Genomic DNA, 20,136 nt, shown 5'->3' with positions numbered 1-20,136 from the left:
CAACAAGAAACATGAAATTCTAGCACAATGTTAGGAAAGGCTTGCTCAGAAATCAACACGTCAAGTTAGATACCTGCCAATTTCCCTCTTAACTAAAGCAGAGGATTAAATCACGTCATACTGCTGACAAGTTGGTATTATGGAAATGGTTTCTTTTTCTTTTAAAACTGTCTAGTTTTGGACGTGAACAGGCTCCGATTTAGAGCTAGTAAAGCCTCTGAAAAATCTGAAAATAACTTGTCACAATTTCTCCCCACTTCATTCAAAGATCTGTAGCTGGGATGATTTCTCCTACCTGCTTGACATTCCTACAGGACTGCTTTGTGCTGAATGTGTGTACAGTGTAACTTGGGCTAGGTCCGTAAGGGAAACCTACGCACAGTTTATATGCTTCTTTGCCAACCAGTATGTCTGCAAGCCACTTCCCATAACCCTAATTCTTCCATTTACGGCAATAAGCTGTAACTGTTGTGCACCAAAACACCTACATACCTATTTTGCCCATGCCAGCTTTATGAGAACTTGTGCCATGCCAAATTTGCTATTCCCAGCCTGCATTCCGCAGACTCCTTTTCACAGATGCCTACTGGCAAAGAGCCTTTATTGAGTATTTCTAGATGCACTGATAGTCACCTTTTCAGTCATTTTACTTTAAAGCACTGTCAACAAAAGTAACATTAATCAAAACAGATGGCAGACAAAAACTTCTAGAAAATATTGGGAAAATAAGCATGTCTTGTGCTTCATACCTATTTCCTAAGCACTGGGACTAAATGCGATAAATAAAATGAAGAAATAAAATAGTTACAAATTGTAGCTATACTCAAATGATGCAAGGAATTGAAAGTGCCTCAAAACACTGCACTCACTGATAAAACTAGTAAAAACCTTATTTTGTAGACTGGTTTGAAATCAACTTGACTCAATTGTCACGACACCATTATGGTACATGCATCTACCATGGTAAGTAACAGAGAAACCAAACAGCTTTCTACAATAATTTGACAGGTCTACACAAATTGATTGTTGATATCTACCAATTTCTCTCTGAATAAATCTGATTTACATGAAGAAGCAGTCTGAAGGAAATGTCAAATTCTGGGAATCTTTCAGTCACGCAAACCTCAAGCTGAATTCCCCCCTACTATAAAACCCCCATCCCTTAGCTCTCATCAGAAGGGAGGGAAAAAGAAGAAAATAGTTTAAGTTACGTAAACATTCAGAAGCAAAACTGCAAGGATAGAAGCATACAAGTTACTTTCAAGCAGTGTAGACTGTGAGCATGTAATGCACCAGCAACTCCATGGTAACTGCACTGCTAAACTTAGAAAGATTAAAGAAAACTATTGTGTGTTTTTTCCACTTCCATGTAAAAATAAGCCTTTCTGAAATTCCTGATCTTTCCCCATTCACAATAAACGCTGTCAATTAAATTACACTGGGGTATATTAAATACTTAGAAGTACCTTTACGCCAAACGTCTCTACTAGCAAGGATATGAATATCAGCAATAATATTAACCAGTTTCCTCTTACCTTGTTCTTTCTGAAACCCTTAATAATCAGATAAATAAGTTACCTCAAAAACGTCAGAACTGAGGTTGTCAATAAAAAGCCTTAAAATAAGATTCTACTGTTTAAAAACAAAATTTTACAAATGCAACCACATGCTGAAAAACTGCACAAAATACTTGACACAAAATAACCTAAGCTAGAATATATATTTCAAAATATATCTCTACTGTTGCTATTTCATCAACGTATTAAAATATTTCAGTGAGAGCTGACATTCTGCTACTTCTGAGCAACAGAACAGAAAACAATGCAATTTGAAGGTATGGCAGGCTAACTTTCTATTTTTCTTTTGCTATTTGGAGAATTCAGCACAACTTCATGGTTAATTATAGAAATACACAAGTTACCTTTTAATTATATAGAGTGAAACAGCTTTCCATAATCCAACACAGATTTTCTCCTCCTTTAGTTGGGAGTTCTAGCACTAATGGCATAGAGTAGTAGACACACGGGTAGCGAGGAGAGTAGCAGATTGAGAAAAGCAGAGAACAAAGTAAACATGCCTTAACTTTTTGCTTCACTTTTAGAAATGGGGAGAAAACGGTCTTACCACCCGCCACCCCCAAGAAAAAAATAGAACATTTCTCAGCAAGCAAAAGAAAACAGGATTCCTCACATCCCAAAACCCCTCCTGATTTTCCTATGGATTTGTGCCGCAAGTCCCAGCAAACTGCTCTACCACCTGTAGGGATGTGACCTTAAAGCCAGGTGTCACACTTTTAATGAACAGGCTGCAGAGCCAGGCAACCAACTCCCCTAGAAAATGCAGTGTCTACCCAAGAGGACCAGAGGAAACAGACATGTAGGCTCAAAACTGCCTCATTTATCCCACAGAAGAAGCCTTTGCAAATTAGGGAAGAGGTGCTACAAGTAAACTAGGAAGGCAACTGAGGGGTATACATACTCGTGACACAAGCTCAAACGACTGCTGCCAAAACCCCCAAAATCCTAAGTTACTGACACCAAAGAGCTCAAACATTCAGCTTATCCAAGCTGTGTTTGAAACAAATGACAAGAATTGATGGCCCTTAAACAAAATGCACAAAGGAAAGTAGCTTTTAACCCCAGATTGGCAAATATCAACATTCATTCAATTTTCTTAATAACTTCCCATTTGTAGTTATTTCATTAGGTTCCAAACTTGTCAGGACTCTGGATTTCAAATTCCTATCCGTATTTTTTTTTTTTTTTAATCCTTCTCTGGATGCCAATCAAGTTCAATAAAAACTTGAGTGTTGGGTAGTGAAAGGAGCCAAGTGGCTTCTCAGGGACAACTAACTACACTAACTCGTCTGTAGCATCAAGGATGATGTATGCTCAGCCACTGCTAGCAAATCCATTAATGCTATCACATTTTTCACGCTGCATGCTAATTAAGCATCCCTCCCTCCTACCTTTGACTCTCCTACTTAAACTGCAGTCACTCTGAAACAAAGACTACATATATTACTCTGCTTAGCATGATGGACCTCTGTTACTATATGTTCCCCAAGTAGCACTAGTAGCAGTATAACGATATGTTTAACACCACACTCAAAATCATGTTTCAGAATAAAATAATCCAATATATTTGAACTAGAATCAGTGCAGAAGAAGTGAATAGAACGTACTAAACACTATCCTGGTCCGTTCTTTCACTTTACTTCCATATGATTCCTGATCTGTAAAAGTTTCACTTCAAGTACCTCTGTTTCATCATTGCAATTATTAAATATAATTAGCTTCACATGACTTACCGAAGTTTTCTTCTTGCAGACCGTGTGAAATAGGAGCAAGATGATACAGGAATAACAGAGGCACCTCCCCTTAAAGTAGGAAATTCACCATTATTTTACACTACTTATTTAAATAGAAATACACAAAGCAAAAAACATGCACGTTTTTAATTACAAGCAGAACTAACCTAAGACACACAAATGTTAGGATTTTTCTTATGGCACAGAAATCCACTAACAAGTTTGCTGTAACCCTGCCAAGACAGAACTTCTATTCATCAGGATTTTCTTAATTTTTCATTCAATCCTAATCATATTTCTCTCATTTTCCCTCAAAATGTTCTGAATACCTGCCCTATTCCCACATTATGACTTTTGGACAGGAAAAGTGGAAAAGAGAAATATATTCTTTACAGCATGAGAAATCCACTAAAAAAAAAAAAAAGTAGTGACAGGCTACATTTCTGCAATGTTAAATCTGTCAATGTATACACCAGGCTTTTAATATACCAGTGTGGGGTACATTAGATTTTGCACAAACATTGCCACAAAGGGCAACTGTGTACAAGCAGATATTTTACTCTTGTATCTAGTATGGCTGTATCAGACAAATTACTTTGTTTTATTCCATTTCCTTGTTATCAGACAGATATCCTTTGTCTACATCTGACTAGATGTAATACAATTTTATGAAATCCCATCACAAGCAAAACATAGTACCAAAAGTTATTTCAAGCCTTTGGGTCAGGACATCACCACCACCTACTTGCCTTTCTGACAGCAAGTTACAGCTACATGCAGTACATTCTATTAACCAGGAAGAAAAAAGTTTGGCATTAAGGAACAGGTATACCAGATCCTGATTCTGCACTTTCAGTGAAGAAAGCTTATTTCCTCACACCACTGTAACTTTTGCTTGTTCCACAGCTACGTCACTAAACTATATACAATTCAATTATTAACTACTTTTATGCCAAATCTGTGATATTATCAACAAAGTAACATAAATATTAATCAGAAGCAAGCACTGCAAACCAGAAACCTGCTTTAAATCAATTCCTCATTAGCCTGAACAGTATAACTGTCATCACCTTAAGCTCTGAAAAAAGTACCTACCTACCTTTTAAAGATTAAACTACATAGGCCATTAAAGCTTTCTTACACATTTTCTATGGCCTGGGCTGTGATCTGATTTCTTTAAACACTTTCTAGAACATCCACTACATATTTGCGAAGAGAGCTTACTGTTCTGCGTCTGTATTTAATCTGCATGGTATCTTTCTCTTGGCTGAATTCTTTTTTGACAGTGCAGCTTGGTGCTGATGCTCTTCCCCAGGAGTGTAATGTGGCCCCAGAACAGACATAACTTCTTCATTTTGAAGGTTGGTGTTTCTTCCCTTGTGAACATGGTCTTCTTTGGACTTTGCAGAACTTTCAAGAGACTGAGGAGTATCTTTCTGCAACAACAGCAAATTGTGTAAGAGTTTCAAAGCACTTAAAGCTATTGCTTCCCACTCAAAAACCTGCAAGTTTTAAAGTAGCTTTGAAAGGAACAAAAAAGTTTACCCTACCTTTTGAAAATCATGTTATATCTAGCAGAAATTATCTTCTAATGGTATTAACAAGATAAATTCTGTCTAGAAAGTGACAGTGAGCATGCTGCGGTAGTTGCCAAGTCTCTCACACTCTAATATGCATTAGGTTACCCAGTCAGTCAAACTAGTAACTTCCAGTTACGTAGTTTTACAGAGGACTGCCATAACACTTTCAGAAAAGCACTGAGACATTGCTTTTTTAAAAGTTCTAGATTCTCACTTTCAAAAATTTTGCTCTCAAAATGGCAAGTGAAGTTAATCACGAGGCAAAATTCTCCATCCTAATTACAATCATAGTTGCTGAAGTGCTACAGGATTCATTCTCAAAGACTGTACCTCAACAAGCTCTACTCCTGAGGCTTCTTCAGCTGCATTGCTACATCTGATATACCTTATGGCACTAATAATTCCCTGAACAGCAATGCGCTTGCGTTCTCTGTAGTGCAAGGCTTCAATCTCCTTCCCCATTTCAGCTATGGCTTTCAAAACTGTTTCAACTGCAAAAAAAGAAATTTCCACATAAGTTTTAAAGAATGACAATATCAAAATGTCTGAACACAAGACTCAACAGAAAAGTAAAGATAATTTGTTACTAAATACTAAATTGATTTAAAATCAAATTTTGGAAGATTTTTTGTTGTTTACACCACATGGAAAGACCTTTAAACAATAAACCTTTTTAGCTCAAAAGCTTCCCCATTATCAGATATCTCAGTTTCAGGTAAAATTTCTAATTCACTGTATTCTTCAGTATAACAGTCTTTAATTCTGATTTAGCAGAACATTCAGAGTAAAACTTCCAGGCAGATCTGTAGCTCATGTAAGCTGCGACAGTTCTGCAGCTAATGGTGCCGTGATACTTGATGTAAGATGAGGATTTAGCCTGTAATACATTCTAGTGTTCTTAAATGACATCAAAATTCGTGTAATTACTTATTGTAACTGTGCTGCTTTTTAACTGATACTTTAACTGCTTCGAGTAACACCAAACTGAAAAAGGCTACAAATCTTAAAGATACTTTACGGTATGATACCTTTATTGTTTTTACAGTATTTCAAAAAGTTACTTGGAGGTCGTGGAAAAGGATAATAGCCACCAATGACAGTTTTCTTCATTTGATTAGCTTCGTTTTGTGTTTTAGTCCATTGAATGAAGTTTTTCACTTTAGTATCCTTGGTGTATGGCTGGCCCTTGTGCCACCCTTTTAAAACAAAAATAATCAGGTTACTGTCATCTGTTCTCAACCTGAAACTATCCTGAACACTACACAGAAAAAATGAATTAAGAAAATCTGAACTAGAGAATACAAAAGACATCTTTCCACTTGTCAACCATGTTTTATCAAATGGGTATCTTGAATTCCTTGACTAACAGTTGCATTTGACACTGAAAGTTAGACAACTGTTAAATAATAAAAGGAAATTAAACAACTAGTAAAAATGCTACTAGAACACTTTCTCACAGAGGCATACAAACTAATAAAATTATCAGAAACTGTTTTATTAGCAGGAAAGAGCAGACAAATTATCTTCATAAGGTTCAGCAAAGATTGTTACTGACAGGTAATTGACAATTCATTGTTGGCTGGTTTGAAATCAAGATACAGACTAAATACCAGTTTTATCAAAGAAATGGAAATCTGACCAAGTCTATGTATAACCTCTGAACTGAAACAGATCTTATCCAATGGTTTGCAATCTCCAGCTGTAGTTCTCATTTAGGACCCAAACAGATTTAAAATGAACTAAAGCTAGAGGGGAAGAAAGCTTAAGTATTTAATTAGAAAATTAAGCACAAAATATACTGAAGGAAAGCAAAGGAAGAAAACCTCCAACCTCTCAAACATTTAATTTAGGAGTAAATTAAATCATTAGAAACCTAGCAGCAAACAGACTAGCTTGCTTTGCTAGTCCAGTTAAGCACAACACACTCTACTTAGCTTGTCAGGAAAGACCATGTATATAGAACTGACTATGTTCAGGTACCTGTGCTAAAACGCACATAGTTCTCTCTGTTCCTACTTGTCAGTGGGAAGATTGAGACTGGCTGACTGATACGTTAGGAACATGTAGGAAATGAGCTGAATAAACAAAGATATGGCTATTGCATTTTATACTCCTTTGCAATTAGGTCAGTACATCACTTGCCTGTAACACTGCTATAATCTGCTTCCTGATTCAAGAGCAAATATAGTATAAACAGCTGTGCCTGCTCCTGCCTGTGACATTAGGAGTGATGGTATCTAGTGGGCAGTACCACAGGACCATTAAGAGTATGGTAACTGCAGGTGGGAGTACTCAAACAAGACTATGTCAAAGTAACATGCCTTCAGCGCAGCCCAGAATCACATCCCTTCACCAGACCACACGATCTAAACTTAGGACAACTATACCTCTTTGTTTTTTTTTTCTTTTCTTTTTTTTTTTTTTTTTTTTTTTTTTTGGTAATAAGGAAATCTATAAGCCAGAAAAGCTGCAAGTGATTTTTAATGTTTTTTAAGGAAGTGGCAATCTGCATTGCTACGCTATCAAAGATTTAAAACAGTTTGAAAGAATAAGTAAAAATATGACTTAACCTAGTAATACTTTGGTACTTTTTCTAAGGGGCACCCATTAATGCCTCACAGGAATGCAATTTGCCTTTTTCTTTTTGCAATGGTATTATTAACTTAAAAGTCATTTGTGACAGGGCAACTAATACTATGCACTGATTATTTTGTTGTGAATGACAAAATCCTTACCAAAGAAGTTAGATGAGAACTACATAAAACTGGGTTACCTGTAATGAATATTTGACTTTCATTTGAAGTCGTAAGGTAAATTGTGCTGGAAGGATTCTCAGTGACGTCCCGCATCACTCTCATCTGTGTACACACCAAATATGTCACTGGAGAAAAAAAAGCCTTCGGTTTTTTTCCTGGTATTTCATTGCTTTTAGAATGTCAAGACTGACACATGCTGGATTAATTTTAAAGTGCTCTAAACAAGACATTTTAGTTCTTGACCCTACAAATGCTTCAGCATGTATCGAACCTCCATTATAAATTACAATATAGAGATGTAATTAAATTTTCAATTTAATAACTGTGCAAGGAAATTTCAGCATACATATTAGGACTAAAACATGAGATACTTCATCAGGTAGGATACCAATGAAACAATAGTAAAAATAGGGATATTAGATGACTATGTTTCCTAAGGATAAGAAGCATAAAATAATGGAAAGCACAAGAAATTATGACATGCCACTGCAAAACTTCTAAACAAGAGTACAAACTCACTCTTTCATTAATATCTCAGTTAAACACTGGAATGTCATTCTTTGCCACTTCCCCAAAACATTTAAGATGAATACAGCCATAACCTTAACAAGGTTGTGCAGCTGGTCCTGCATCATATGATATAGAAAAATGCGTGTGACACCAACCAGTGTTAATGGAAGAATGAGTGCTTGGAGGAGAACAGAAAGAAAACAAGAAGAGATATTTTAAGTTATTTTAAAATCCCTCATTAAGGATTCCCCAGATTGAAATTTATCATTCTTAGCTCACACACAGTAACTAATACAGCTGGATGGTGACTGCTGTTCGGCCAAAAAATATTTACTCAAAGAAATGAAGCTTTCCCACTTTCACATCTCCCTCCAATCTTCTTAGATTATCCCCATCTACATAAAAAATACCTATTTACAGGAAAAAAGGATTAATAGATTTGACCAGCTGCCTTATTTATTTGCCTCTGATGCAAGAGATGTTGCCCCAGGTGCTTCACTTAAATTTGTTTGACATTAATGAGATCAGATGAACCCCAGGCCCATCTGCCCATCTATCTGTTTAGACTAACTTGCAGATTGCAGTATGGTAAGGGTTCCACATATTTAAACTATTTTTTTTTAATTTCTGATCAGCTATTTTCTGTTTAAGGAGATAAACCAAGTAATTGTTTTATTCAGTGGCAATTATACTCACAATTTGAAATTAGCAACCAACTAGAAAAACATTATAAATAATTATCAATAAGTATTATAGAAAGATGAATACTTGGGTGGATAAGCTTAAACACATCTGGCTGAGAAGTTGCAAATATTTCCAGTATGAATGGTTGGTCTGAGGTCCCATCAACGGCATGTGCCCAACGATAGAGCCAGAAATCTTCACCATGTTCTATATAAACAAATAATAAGAAAAATGTATAAGCGTTTGTTCAGAAAGTTAAAAATTGTTTGATAAATTCTGAAAGTTATATTTATAGAAACACCTCTCTTTCTTGTTCGTTCAGCCCTTCCTACAAATGTCACAAGACCAATAACATCACAGGAATGGTTGTTCGGTAAGTCATCCAGTTCTGACCTAAAACAAAAACAGAACAAAAAAAGTGGGTATTTGTCATAAAGCTTTCTCATAATTTTTTTTTAAAAAAAAACATTCCCAATTAACATTCAGCGTAACGTAGCAAAATTTAAGGTCCAGCTTGAGAACCAATAAAATTCTATTTTACCTTGTGATAAACCGGTATTTAACTTCAGGTAATCCCCACTCTGGCTTAACAATTTCTTCTGGAATAATACTTATTTTAGTGGGAGGGTTTCGAACATTAAGGCTGATTTCTGATAAAGAGAAAAAAAGTAAAGCGCGGCATGAATACAATCTGAAAAAACCCACACCAAACACTTAAAAAACCCACAAAAAACTCGAGGCAAAGCATCTCAAACGAAGTATTCCAACTTTGTCTCACTACGTGTGAAATTACTAATAAATTCCTCTGACTCTATGTTTTCATCAAAATAAAGTAAGGAATTCAAGTACAGCATTCAACAATGCAATTTTAAAATCTGAGCAATGCTGAACTTTCCAATTTCCTACAAGAGCCAATTAGTCCTATCCAGCCAGGTACTTTAAAAACCAGCAACTGAAACTAATATTACAGTACTGATTAGATATAAAGTACTTTTTATGCTAGCTTCATTCTGAAATGTCACCAAGATCTAAAACTGATTTGCAGTCAACGAAGACAGAACTTGCAGAAGAGAACTACCACATCTGATACCAGTTCAGGTAGTTATTAATGTGACAGAAATATGCCACAGCCATGGAGGAAAACAAAAGGCCCTCTCACATCTATTCTATAGTACCTGAAAAGTTTAATTTATTAAGCAGACTGTTTAAATGCTGAACAACAAACATGGTGGAGCACTGGGGGAAGCGAGGGGTTCTGTGACCAGAAAAAAATACAGGAAGAATGGCTTCAGCACCTAGAATACACAAGAAGGTACCCTATTGTCTGTACTCATAACAAGACCAATCTTGCTGGTATGAAAAAGACAGATTCTGATGAAGTTTCTACAAGATGCCTGGATTTGGGTAAGGGCTGATTCAAATAATGCACCCAGAAAAGTAATTAAATAGGTATAAATAATGTATACAATTGTTTATGTAATTATATCTGACCCCTCACCCTAGCAGGGAAACATTAGGAAGATGATATACTTGAAATCAGATCCTCTACTGAAGAACTTTCTTTTGGCTGCCTTCTAGAAATGTAGTTGGAGGATAATTGCGATTTTGCACATAGTTGTTTCAGGACAGAATCTCAAGAGAAATTTCCTGAAAACAAAACTTTCCTATGCATCAAAGCTATTTATCAATTGTTTTGTCATCTGAGATGAAATTAAAGTCATAAACTTAAACTCAGGACTATACCCTGACTATTCAGAAGCTAAGGTCAGCCCAGGCTATTTGAAACCACAGTTTCTGTCAGTACCACGTAAATTCAGTGATCTATGAAATGCACACACTACCTAGTAGTGGAATTCAAGGTGTTTGTACTAACTATTTAAGCTCCAAAGGACTGAGATTCTGAAACAGCACCTCTCAGCGTGTCATGCAACACTGCAGCTGCAAACAGAAGTAAGCCATGCAGAACTCGCTTCACAGAAGTCTAGGAAGAGGCTGGAAGTGTACTGTCTTGCAAGAACTCCGAATTTGGAAAGCTCTTTGCCACATGGCCTTCTTTAACCCTCCAGATATATTTTACAACATTTGCAGATGCATGGTTATAAGGTAACACTGGAAAGTTGAGATTTGATGGAATTAAAAATTGGAAATAGATGATGAAAAAAGTTAATTGTTACTTAAGCGATTCAGTGTAATTTGTTACTTTAACTAGCTAGCTGAAGAACTTTGGGAGCACTCATTGCGTGTACTTAACCCCCCCCCCCCCCGAAATATTGCCCCATATCAGGCATATACAGAGATATTTATATTAATGGAGTAATTAGCAAGGCATTAACTTTCAATTAATCCAAACAAAAAAACCCAAAACCACAACCCTCACACACCAGGAGTTGCATAAAATCAATTTTAAAACTGCTCTAGAAATTTTTCTGGATATTCTGTTCTATTTAGACTCTGTCTTATAGGACATTTGGGCATGAGATCTATCAGTGCATGGTATTATATGCTTTGTAAGTTCATATCAAGATAAAAATCTGAGCTTTGCGCTGAGAAAAGAAATAAGATACTGCACATACATTGTGCAAAGATTACTAATTTCTACAGGTCATCCACAGTCTGAAAATACACCATGGCACTTTACTACAGACTGACTTTTAATTCTTCTATTACATGTCTATTACCATGTACAGCCCACTGGCCTGATTTTCCATTTTGACTTCATTAACATTTCTACCCCAATAACGCTTGCAGAAATCAGTACTGTAGTGTGAATGAAACCATTAAAACAAAATCATATTTGCCTATAAAGAAAGTCACTTCAGGCAGCATATTTTATTCTGTCCTTTTCCCACAGAAAGGTTTGTGGCAATTATAATTGTTTTTAGGGCTAGCTTGTAATCATCAGCAGCTTCCCTCACAAACCTCCATTTTTGTCTAAACATTTCTCTCTCCTGCCAATTCAGCACAAACACTTCAGACATTAAGATCTGGTTTTAAGGCAAAGATACATTAGGCAGAGTATACACTGCTTCTAGCAGTGAAAATACTATTTTTGTGCACTGTAGCAACTGCATTAGGAAACTGTCATCGTTAGTAAGTTATACATACATCACCCTTCACTAACACACATACTGTTTCAAGAAGTTACTGGAATTTTCTGAATGTTGGCTGTTAATTTTTTTCTGAGTATAAAAACACAAAAGGGAAAAGAACTCAGATTCAGCAAAGCAGGAGAGACACACACCCCCCCCCCCCCCCGCTGACCAAGTCCAGTTTGAAAAGGTTATTATTGTTACACTGCAGCACTTGTATTTCTGTGGCATAGCTCCTTTGAACATGTCACATTAAACAACTGCAAGGACAAAAATACTTTCTCATAGCCAAAGAATTTTGTTCATATAAGCGCTTCCATGGTGTTGCTGTTTCGGCATAGACAGTCATCAATGCACCTTTTTATTCAATGGAGCTTTGCAGATAGTCTGGGCCTTGACCACATACACTAAAATAGTCTAAAGTCAGATCAGGTAACAATGTGCTTCAATGACCTGGAAGAAGGTGTAAGCAGTGCACAAACAATACCTGTATTATTAATCAGGAAGCAGAATCAGATTAAAATTCAGTACAAGAGGCCTGTCTTTATGACCCCAATACCTGAAATCAGGGGTTAGATTTTTATTTATTTTTTAAAGAAAGGTTTTAACTAATTTTGGTATTAGGCTTTGTAGACACAATCCAAATCTAAACAGGGAACAGTAAGAACTTGGATAATAAGGCACCTTTCAAAGCTAATATTTAAGGATATATACCTTATCAATTCATTTTAGCTGTGGATCACCTTCTATTTTATTTCTATGAAGAGCTATCTTTTTACAGCTATATTTCATGGAATCAAAACAAGTTTCTGCAATACTTAACCAATTGTAGCAAATCTCTTCATCTGTGAATCCCCTGGGGTTGGCTGTGTTTTAAATGGGTAACTGGCTTTGATAGCATACTCTTCAAGAAGAAGTACCGTGCCAACCTTAATACTGTTATACCATTCAGGACACAGTGAATTCCACAAAACCATTGACATCATGCCTGAACCATCAGCAACTTCAAAGTAAGCCTAAAGAAAAAAAAAAAAAGGAGGAAAAAAAAAAATAGAGAGACAAAATACATTCATCTTTTATTTATCATCGTTCTGGTACATATTTATTTTGGATAAAGCATCAGCTACTTGACTCATGAAAAATTTCTCTGAGGATTATAAATGGGTATAGAACATGTTCCAAAACTTGTACTGAATACTAGAGTTTAAGAAATCCCCTCGTTTCCACATAAGAATTTTTCCCCAGCAACTCCAGCCCAAACTCTTTATCGTTCCAGTGCTCAGTAATTGCACATGGTGTCAGTTTCACTCTGTGGATTTTGGAGGAGGTTGGGGAAATACCATGCAAAAGAAACAATATTGAAAAGATGCTTCTGTATCAGAGAGAATGCTGTATTTAGAACAACATTTCAAAATATCCATGAAGGACAACTGTATTTTGGAAGTTGAGGTCTTACAGAAGCATTTGCTAAACATTATTCTCAAAACACAACACAAATCTTATTTTAGAACAAAAGAAAAAATGCAGAAAATTTGCATTGCAAACCACTCTTTTCATTGAAGTTTTTTTCACGAAAAAGCTTTCAACCTGTTTGGTTGGTTTTTTTTTAACCGGGTGAACTTTGAATCCCTAACCGAGCAGATCACTGAGCAGTGAAAAATATTTTTAAATGCTTCTATAATGGTCTTAAAAGGTAGTAATCCACTGGAAAAAAATCTCAGCTCCGTCAAAATGCTTCATTTTATCCATTCACCTGCCAGCCTCAAAAAAACAACTGCTTCTGTTCCAACTACAATCCCACTCTTCTTTAATTCTTGAATACATATAACACCTTATGTGTTCTTCCCCCTTACTGCTTCTAAAACCCTTTTCCTTATTCCAAGTTCAATACAGAGATTATACAAATCAACACTTGTTAGTTCATTCTAATATTCCTAATTAGTCATGAACCACGCATCCTTGAAAGTAAGGTGTATCGCAGAATCTTTTGTTATCCCATTATTTTTATTGAATAACAACAGTTAGGCACACACCACTATCTAAAGGAGGAATGCATAAAGGAAAAAGCATGTAAAAACCTGTCTTCTAACTTCTTTAGCTAAATTGGCTCTGCACCCAATACCAGGAAACGTGGCTGATGAACTGTCACAAAAGTTAGGAGTACCTATCTAGACTGTCTACTGAGAAGTAGCTCCAATAAAAAGACCCAGATTTATCTTCACATGCAAAGGGAATGGAAATGTGGAATAGGAGGGCACAACAGTCCTTCACTAAGACATTTCATTTCTCTCTCTTCCCATGCAAGAATTCATGAGTTATTAGAGTCTTTGTAAAGCGTTGCCTGTATGGATTCTGGCTGGGATAGAGTTTATTTCCTTTGTACCAGCCTGCATGGGTGACTAAAATAGTGTTGCCAACACACCAATGTTTTAGCTGTTGCTGACCGGTGCTTGCATGGTGTCAAGGTCTTGCCCTGTTTTTCACTCTGCCAGGCCAGCGAGTAAGCTAGGGATGGGCAAGAGGCTGGGAGGGGACACAGCTGAGACAGCTGATCTGAACTGACCAAGGGGGATATTCAATGCCACGTGACATCACGCTCCGATATAAAATGGGCTGCTAGCCTTCCCAAATACATCTGCATCATCTGACTTCCCTGCCCACCCCTCTCCCCCTTCATCTTTTGAAGCTGTCTTTATCTCAACCCATGGGTTTTTTCTCACTTTTGCTCTTCCAGTTCACTTCCTCACTCCCCTAGAGAGGGCAGGGGAGAGCAAACGACCAGCTGGTAAGTGCTTAGCTGCTGGCTGGGACCAGCCTACCACACCTCCTCTCTCTGCTTCGAGAAGCTCTACGCAATTACAAGTAAAATATATTAGGAATCACAGGTAAAATATATTAGGAAAATCATTAAGAATGTTACAGTAAAACAATCTATCTGAAAGTCACCAGGTGAGAGAATTAGGGGATACAAATTGTTACAATTTATTTACCTTGCTTTTTTTTTTTTTACATCCAGTTTCCAAAGCATAACCAGAAACATTCAAGCTATTAAGCTACTAAAAAACACCAAATACTTTTTTTCTTCACAAAAATCTCAACTGAACTATAGTAACTGAAACATATCTGCCAAAGTTTGTACATACAATCACTAAATTCACCATTCCCTGCTCCAAAGAGCTCAGCATTTTTACGATAAAGTAGCTACAACGTGAATCTTAACTTTATGTGCTTACTGTATAGGAGTAATGATTTCCAAATACCCTACAGCTATGTGTTTGCGTGTTAAACTATGTATTTATCGCTCTTTACCTGATAAGGCATATCCACTTTTTTCTCTGGTTTCCCGTAGTACCTTAGTCTAGATTTGTGCAGGACTCTCACAAGAAGCGGATGGAAGTGAACATTGCTTCTCCAGGTCATTTCCAGCTGACCAAGAGAAGTCAGCTTGGAGACTAAGGTTAGAGGAAAAAGAAAAAAAAAGACCAAAAAAGAGCATTTGTGACTGAGCATTTAACTTTTCAGGAGTAAAGTGCACAGGCCATGACGTCACGTGTACTTTCTTAATGTTTCTAACATCTAAAAAGGCTCACTTGCTGATAGCATACCCTGTGAAATCTTGTTCTGAGCTGTCTGCACACAGCATAGTTTTCTTTTAAAATCGAAAGCGAGAGTGACAACACATTTAAAATGACACACAAGTGTCAGATGTGCAGAACAGCTATTACAAAAGACACAGGCGTTAGCCTGCAAGGGCATGACGCCTGTGCGAAGTCCTGCTTATAACTCGCTCCTCACCAGGCTTTGCGGACTGGCCCAAGCCCCTCGGTGCTGACCGCATTTTGGATGGCAGCTCCCAGGTGCCAGCACCCACTCCCACAGACCAGTCGAGAAACTACTACCAGAAAGGATGTTCCCAACACCTCAGAAGACCAGGTGCAAGCACCATAGCTAGGTATTTTCAGTCAGATACTTATTTTGTCAAATACAGACAAAACTTATTTTGTCAAGTTTAAAAAACCCTCTCAGCATAGCACAAACGCGTCAGCTGTAATAGGTACAGCAGGTCCAAGGCGAGCAGAGGGCCGCTTCAGGCTGGGGAGCTCGGCCCAGCTGGCAGGCAGTGTGGCGACCGCGCCTTCTCACCTCACGCGTGGCCCGGGCGGCTGGAGCAGGCCCGGCCTCCTCAGGGTGCCCCGGGGCTGCCTTCCACCTACATCCCCTGCTCCTACAGCCGCCTGCTCTCCACTTACCGTCGACGTCCACCCGCGCTTGGGCCTTCTCCGCCACCCACATGTCTCCGTAGGGGTCCTCGTTGTTCCACAGCGGCAGGTAGTGCTGCCTCTCGCCGCGGAGGGGCTGCCGGTGGTGGCAGGTCGGGACACTGGGGGGCTCGGCCGCCCCCACCGGCTCCAGCTCCTCCAGGCAGAGGAACCCGCAGTTGAGGCGCTTCTCGGCGTACAGGTAGGAGCCGCGCGTGAGGCGCAGGCGCGTGCCGGCCCGCAGGTGCCCACGCTGCACCAGGCCGCTGAGGCGTGGCGCGAGGTGGCAGCGCTCCTGGCACTCGCCGTCCGCCAGCGTCACGTCGTACCAGTACTGCGGGGTGGCGCGCGGCAGCCCCTCGCCCAGGTACCGCTCCACCGCCACCACCGTGACGGGCGGCGGCTCGGCCGGCGCCACGCTCAGCTGCGAGGAGCCCTGCGCCTCCTCAAACACCCGCCGCAGCCACGAGGCCTCACCGGCCGCCGACCCCCGCCCCTCCTCGGCGGGGTGGGCGCTGCCGCCGCGCTCCGGCCCGGGGTCCTGCATGGCAGCTTCTTGGCGGCTCCTCCCCTCGCGCCGCGCCCGCCGCCGGGGGGCGAGAACCGGGGCCGGGGCCGCTGCTGGGGAGGGGGAGGACGGCGGCCTCCCCGCTGTCACGGGCCGAGCCGCCGGGCCGCCGCCATAGCGCAGGGGCGGGGCTGGTGCGCGCGCGCGCCGCGGCCCATTCAAAGCTCCCAACGGTCACGGAGGGAGAGAGGCGGGGCCGGCGCGCGCTGCCGGCCCCGGGGGCGGGGGACGGTGACAGCAGAGCGGCCCCAGCGCGGACAGCACAGCGGGCCGGGCCGCGGAGGAAGCGGCGGGGAGAAGGGGCTGCCCTGGCGTCCGGTCCCCCCCGCCCCCTGGCCGCTGCCGGTACCGCAGGGCCCGCTCCCCCGGCGGGCCGGCGCCCCTGGCTTCCCTGGCGGAGAGGCGGGGGGCTCAGGGCGCGGGGGGGGGGGCGGTTGTTGGCCCACGGCGGGGCCGGCCCGCGGGTGCCCCTCCGCGCCGGGCCCGTAGGCAGCGGCCGGGCCTCCCGCTGCACCTGCCCCGGCCCCGCGGGTGCGCGGTGCCCGGTACCGCGCCTGCCGTCAGGCGGGACGCGTCCGTAGGGCGGTGAAGCGTCCAGCTCCTGTAACCGCCTTCACCCTCCTCCTCAGGCGCTCCTGTATGTGAACTCGGCGTTCGAGTTGCAGCCCAAGTCCTGAGCAAGGCTGGCGTGGCGGTGCCTTCTTTCGTGGTAAACATGATCTGTTGCGTTGAGCGATACAACCTCATTCACGACTTAAAAACGTGAACATTGCCCGAACCCCTTCTCACCGAGGTTGTTCAGGCTGTGACTTCACGTCACATCCAAGCCTTACCCGAGAAGTTTGTGGCACAGGCTTTTTTCCCCCCAGCTATTAAAGGAACCTGTGGATAAAATAACGGTGTGTGGCCTGTTCCCAGCTTCTGCCTGCACTCCCATAGGACTTGCAGAGAAAAGGGATTTTATTTCTAGCAGAGGTAATTGTTACGTGTATCGCTGTTGTGAGGATTTTTTTTATTATAAGTTACTGTGGTTTCCATCATGAAAACTATGTAGCTGTAGCTTTTGTGGAATGATAATGGGCTGATAGTAGAGTTAATACTTTATAATTTTGGATAAATTTGCATGCATTGCAGTTTCAGATACAAGAGGTTTCTCTCTTAGGAACTTGTTACTTTTTTTCTCTCCAGCAGAGGTCTAGCTAACATACCAATTTCAGCACTGGAACAGGGTTAATCTGTTTTGCTGAAGGCATGTCAACAGCGTGTTTTAATGACTGGTTACGTCTGTGAGTTCCTCTGGATGTGATTTCCCTGCCGTACCCGACCAGTGGGACGGATGTGATTGTATTAGAACCTGGAAGTTCAGAAACACTTGAAGAATCAGTAATGAATGGTGGTGAACCATCACAGAAACTTTGAGCTCAGTGTGTTCTGTGGAGCCTGTTCCATTGGGGCATGTAAGCAGCTCACTGAAGACTATGATTTTTCATATATGTACAACCAAGCACGCTGAACCGTACCAGTGTCGACCTCTGGTGAATCAATACATAAGTCTCAAATTCTCAGACATCATTAGCAGCCAAGTATCTCAGTCTTCATTTACAATGCACCTTAAGAAAAACAGCAATTAGCCTCTGTAGCGATGCTGGCGATGAATGGGCTATGCTGCATAGGAGGATGTTATTACATTCTGTTAAACATTACATTTAATATATGTTGGAGAAATACAAGGCAGAAAAGAGTAAAAGGTGATTACCTGTAGATTAAAAAAAAGAAAAGCACTATTGTGAAAGATAGTAAAGCTTACTGTAAAACACAGTTGTTCACCACAAAGTTTTGAGGACAAAAATGGAAAAGGCTTTCTAATAGATTTTACCATTATCTGCTAGGTGCTTATGTTAAATCAACCTCAAAAATAACAGGAAGCGATTAAATAATGCTAAAATAACATTTGAGGTGATTATCCAGCAGACATTCTCTTGCCTTTTAATCAGCTCTATACGCTTTGAAGAGCAGTTGAAGAAAGTGGTGCGCTGTCATCAGGAAGATCTGTTACACTTCTGTTATGTGAAACCTTGATTTATTGCACAGGTTTTAGGATCTATAGAAGTCTTTCATATAGATTGCAGGTTTGCTTATGTTTCATTTAACTTAAATACAGCTGTCTAAACATGGAGCTGAACTTGTAAGCTACCTTTTGTGATGGTCTTTGGGGAAACAATTTCATTCCAGAGCAACTTGCTACCATGAAACAAACTACTATATGTAAAACAAATGTAAAACAAAGCTAAAATTAAAATGCCTTTTCATTTGAGCTCCAATAGCAATAGAATCGTAGTATCATAGAAGATCTCAAGTTGGAAGGGACCCATAAGGATCATCCAATCCTTTGATCCTTGCAGAAGTCTTACTAAAAAAAAAATTAGTCTAATAGATAATGCAAATACAGTAGGTAATACAAAACTATTACAGTTTAATGTATTATGTAACTTGCAGTGTGTGCGTATGTGTGTGTGTGTAGCTGTACCTTACTGCCTCACTCTACTGTTTGGCAAATAGTTGTCAATTAAAGAAGATATTTTAGTTTTTCCTGTTGTGAGACAAAACCCCAAATGCTTTCACTTTGGACTGGCATTATTTTGTTTGCAAAAGTGTGGTTTATGATGGTGAGATACAAACTGTTTTATCTATGCCTTTAGGGGCAATGTGGGTAATACAACTTCATTGGGGCAGCTCTACTGTCAAGTCACGGTAAGTTTGCAGGCTTCTTAAGGTGACGCAGTTTCCACCAGGGAGAGAAGAATTCTGTGTGTTACTTACTAGTGCCTGCTAATTCATGCCTCCCCTTCCTGGCTTTTTTTGGCTACATTGCAGATTCTACAAAAAAAAAAAAATGGTTGCTTTCTTATGTTGGATAAAGTCTAGCGGCCATCTCTCTGTTGCCTTTTGGCACCTATACGCTGATTTTGTGCAGCACCTTACAGAATATACAGCACAAACCCAGATGCAGACTTAGAAGTATATAGGGCCAAGATGAAGTATGTCTGGTGTAGGGGAAGGGGACTAAGTAAATTGTGTATTAGCTTGATCCTGGCTGCTGCCTTAAGAAAGGGCAAGAGGAACCCTGGTCTCATCTGTTGACTGGAATCCAATATGCGCCTCCTCCATGATTTTCTTGTATGCCAGAAGCTGTATCAGATGAATTGGTATATGGATGGATGCTCCTTTGTCTCCAAGTGGGTTCAGTTTCTAGCAATTCACAACCTTCTGGTTTCTTAATAGTATTTTAATTGAACAACTTAGGATGAGGACTGGGGGAGGATCATGAACAAGGATGATCAGAGAAAGGCTAATTTAATTTTGTTGTAAATAAGTTGAAT

At 40.1% G+C, this 20,136-nt stretch overlaps 1 protein-coding gene across 2 annotated transcripts in view; it reads right to left on the bottom strand.

Annotated features, from left to right (window-relative positions):
• RADX (RPA1 related single stranded DNA binding protein, X-linked) overlaps window positions 1-16,864 on the bottom strand; it is a 28,571-nt gene extending 11,707 nt beyond the window's left edge. Inside the window, exons 1-11 of one of the 2 annotated variants that reach the window (XM_037408229.1) lie at window positions 16,180-16,864; window positions 15,239-15,381; window positions 12,753-12,945; window positions 9,382-9,490; window positions 9,142-9,233; window positions 8,925-9,047; window positions 7,664-7,771; window positions 5,919-6,086; window positions 5,221-5,381; window positions 4,535-4,746; window positions 3,311-3,379 (exon numbers count right to left, since the gene is read on the bottom strand). In XM_037408229.1, coding sequence (XP_037264126.1) covers window positions 3,311-3,379; window positions 4,535-4,746; window positions 5,221-5,381; window positions 5,919-6,086; window positions 7,664-7,771; window positions 8,925-9,047; window positions 9,142-9,233; window positions 9,382-9,490; window positions 12,753-12,945; window positions 15,239-15,381; window positions 16,180-16,735 — 1,934 coding nt within the window. In that variant the 5' untranslated portion in view covers window positions 16,736-16,864. The remainder of the gene's footprint in view (window positions 1-3,310; window positions 3,380-4,534; window positions 4,747-5,220; window positions 5,382-5,918; window positions 6,087-7,663; window positions 7,772-8,924; window positions 9,048-9,141; window positions 9,234-9,381; window positions 9,491-12,752; window positions 12,946-15,238; window positions 15,382-16,179) is intronic. The other variant, XM_037408230.1, reaches the window with a different exon arrangement.
• Window positions 16,865-20,136: the final 3,272 nt, after the last annotated feature.

This window comes from Falco rusticolus, chromosome 14, assembly GCF_015220075.1.
Source record: "Falco rusticolus isolate bFalRus1 chromosome 14, bFalRus1.pri, whole genome shotgun sequence".
In the NCBI taxonomy this organism is placed as follows: Eukaryota; Metazoa; Chordata; class Aves; order Falconiformes; family Falconidae; genus Falco; species Falco rusticolus.
The sequence above is the reverse complement of the archived record's forward strand: the minus strand, read 5'-3'. Positions and strand labels throughout refer to the sequence as shown.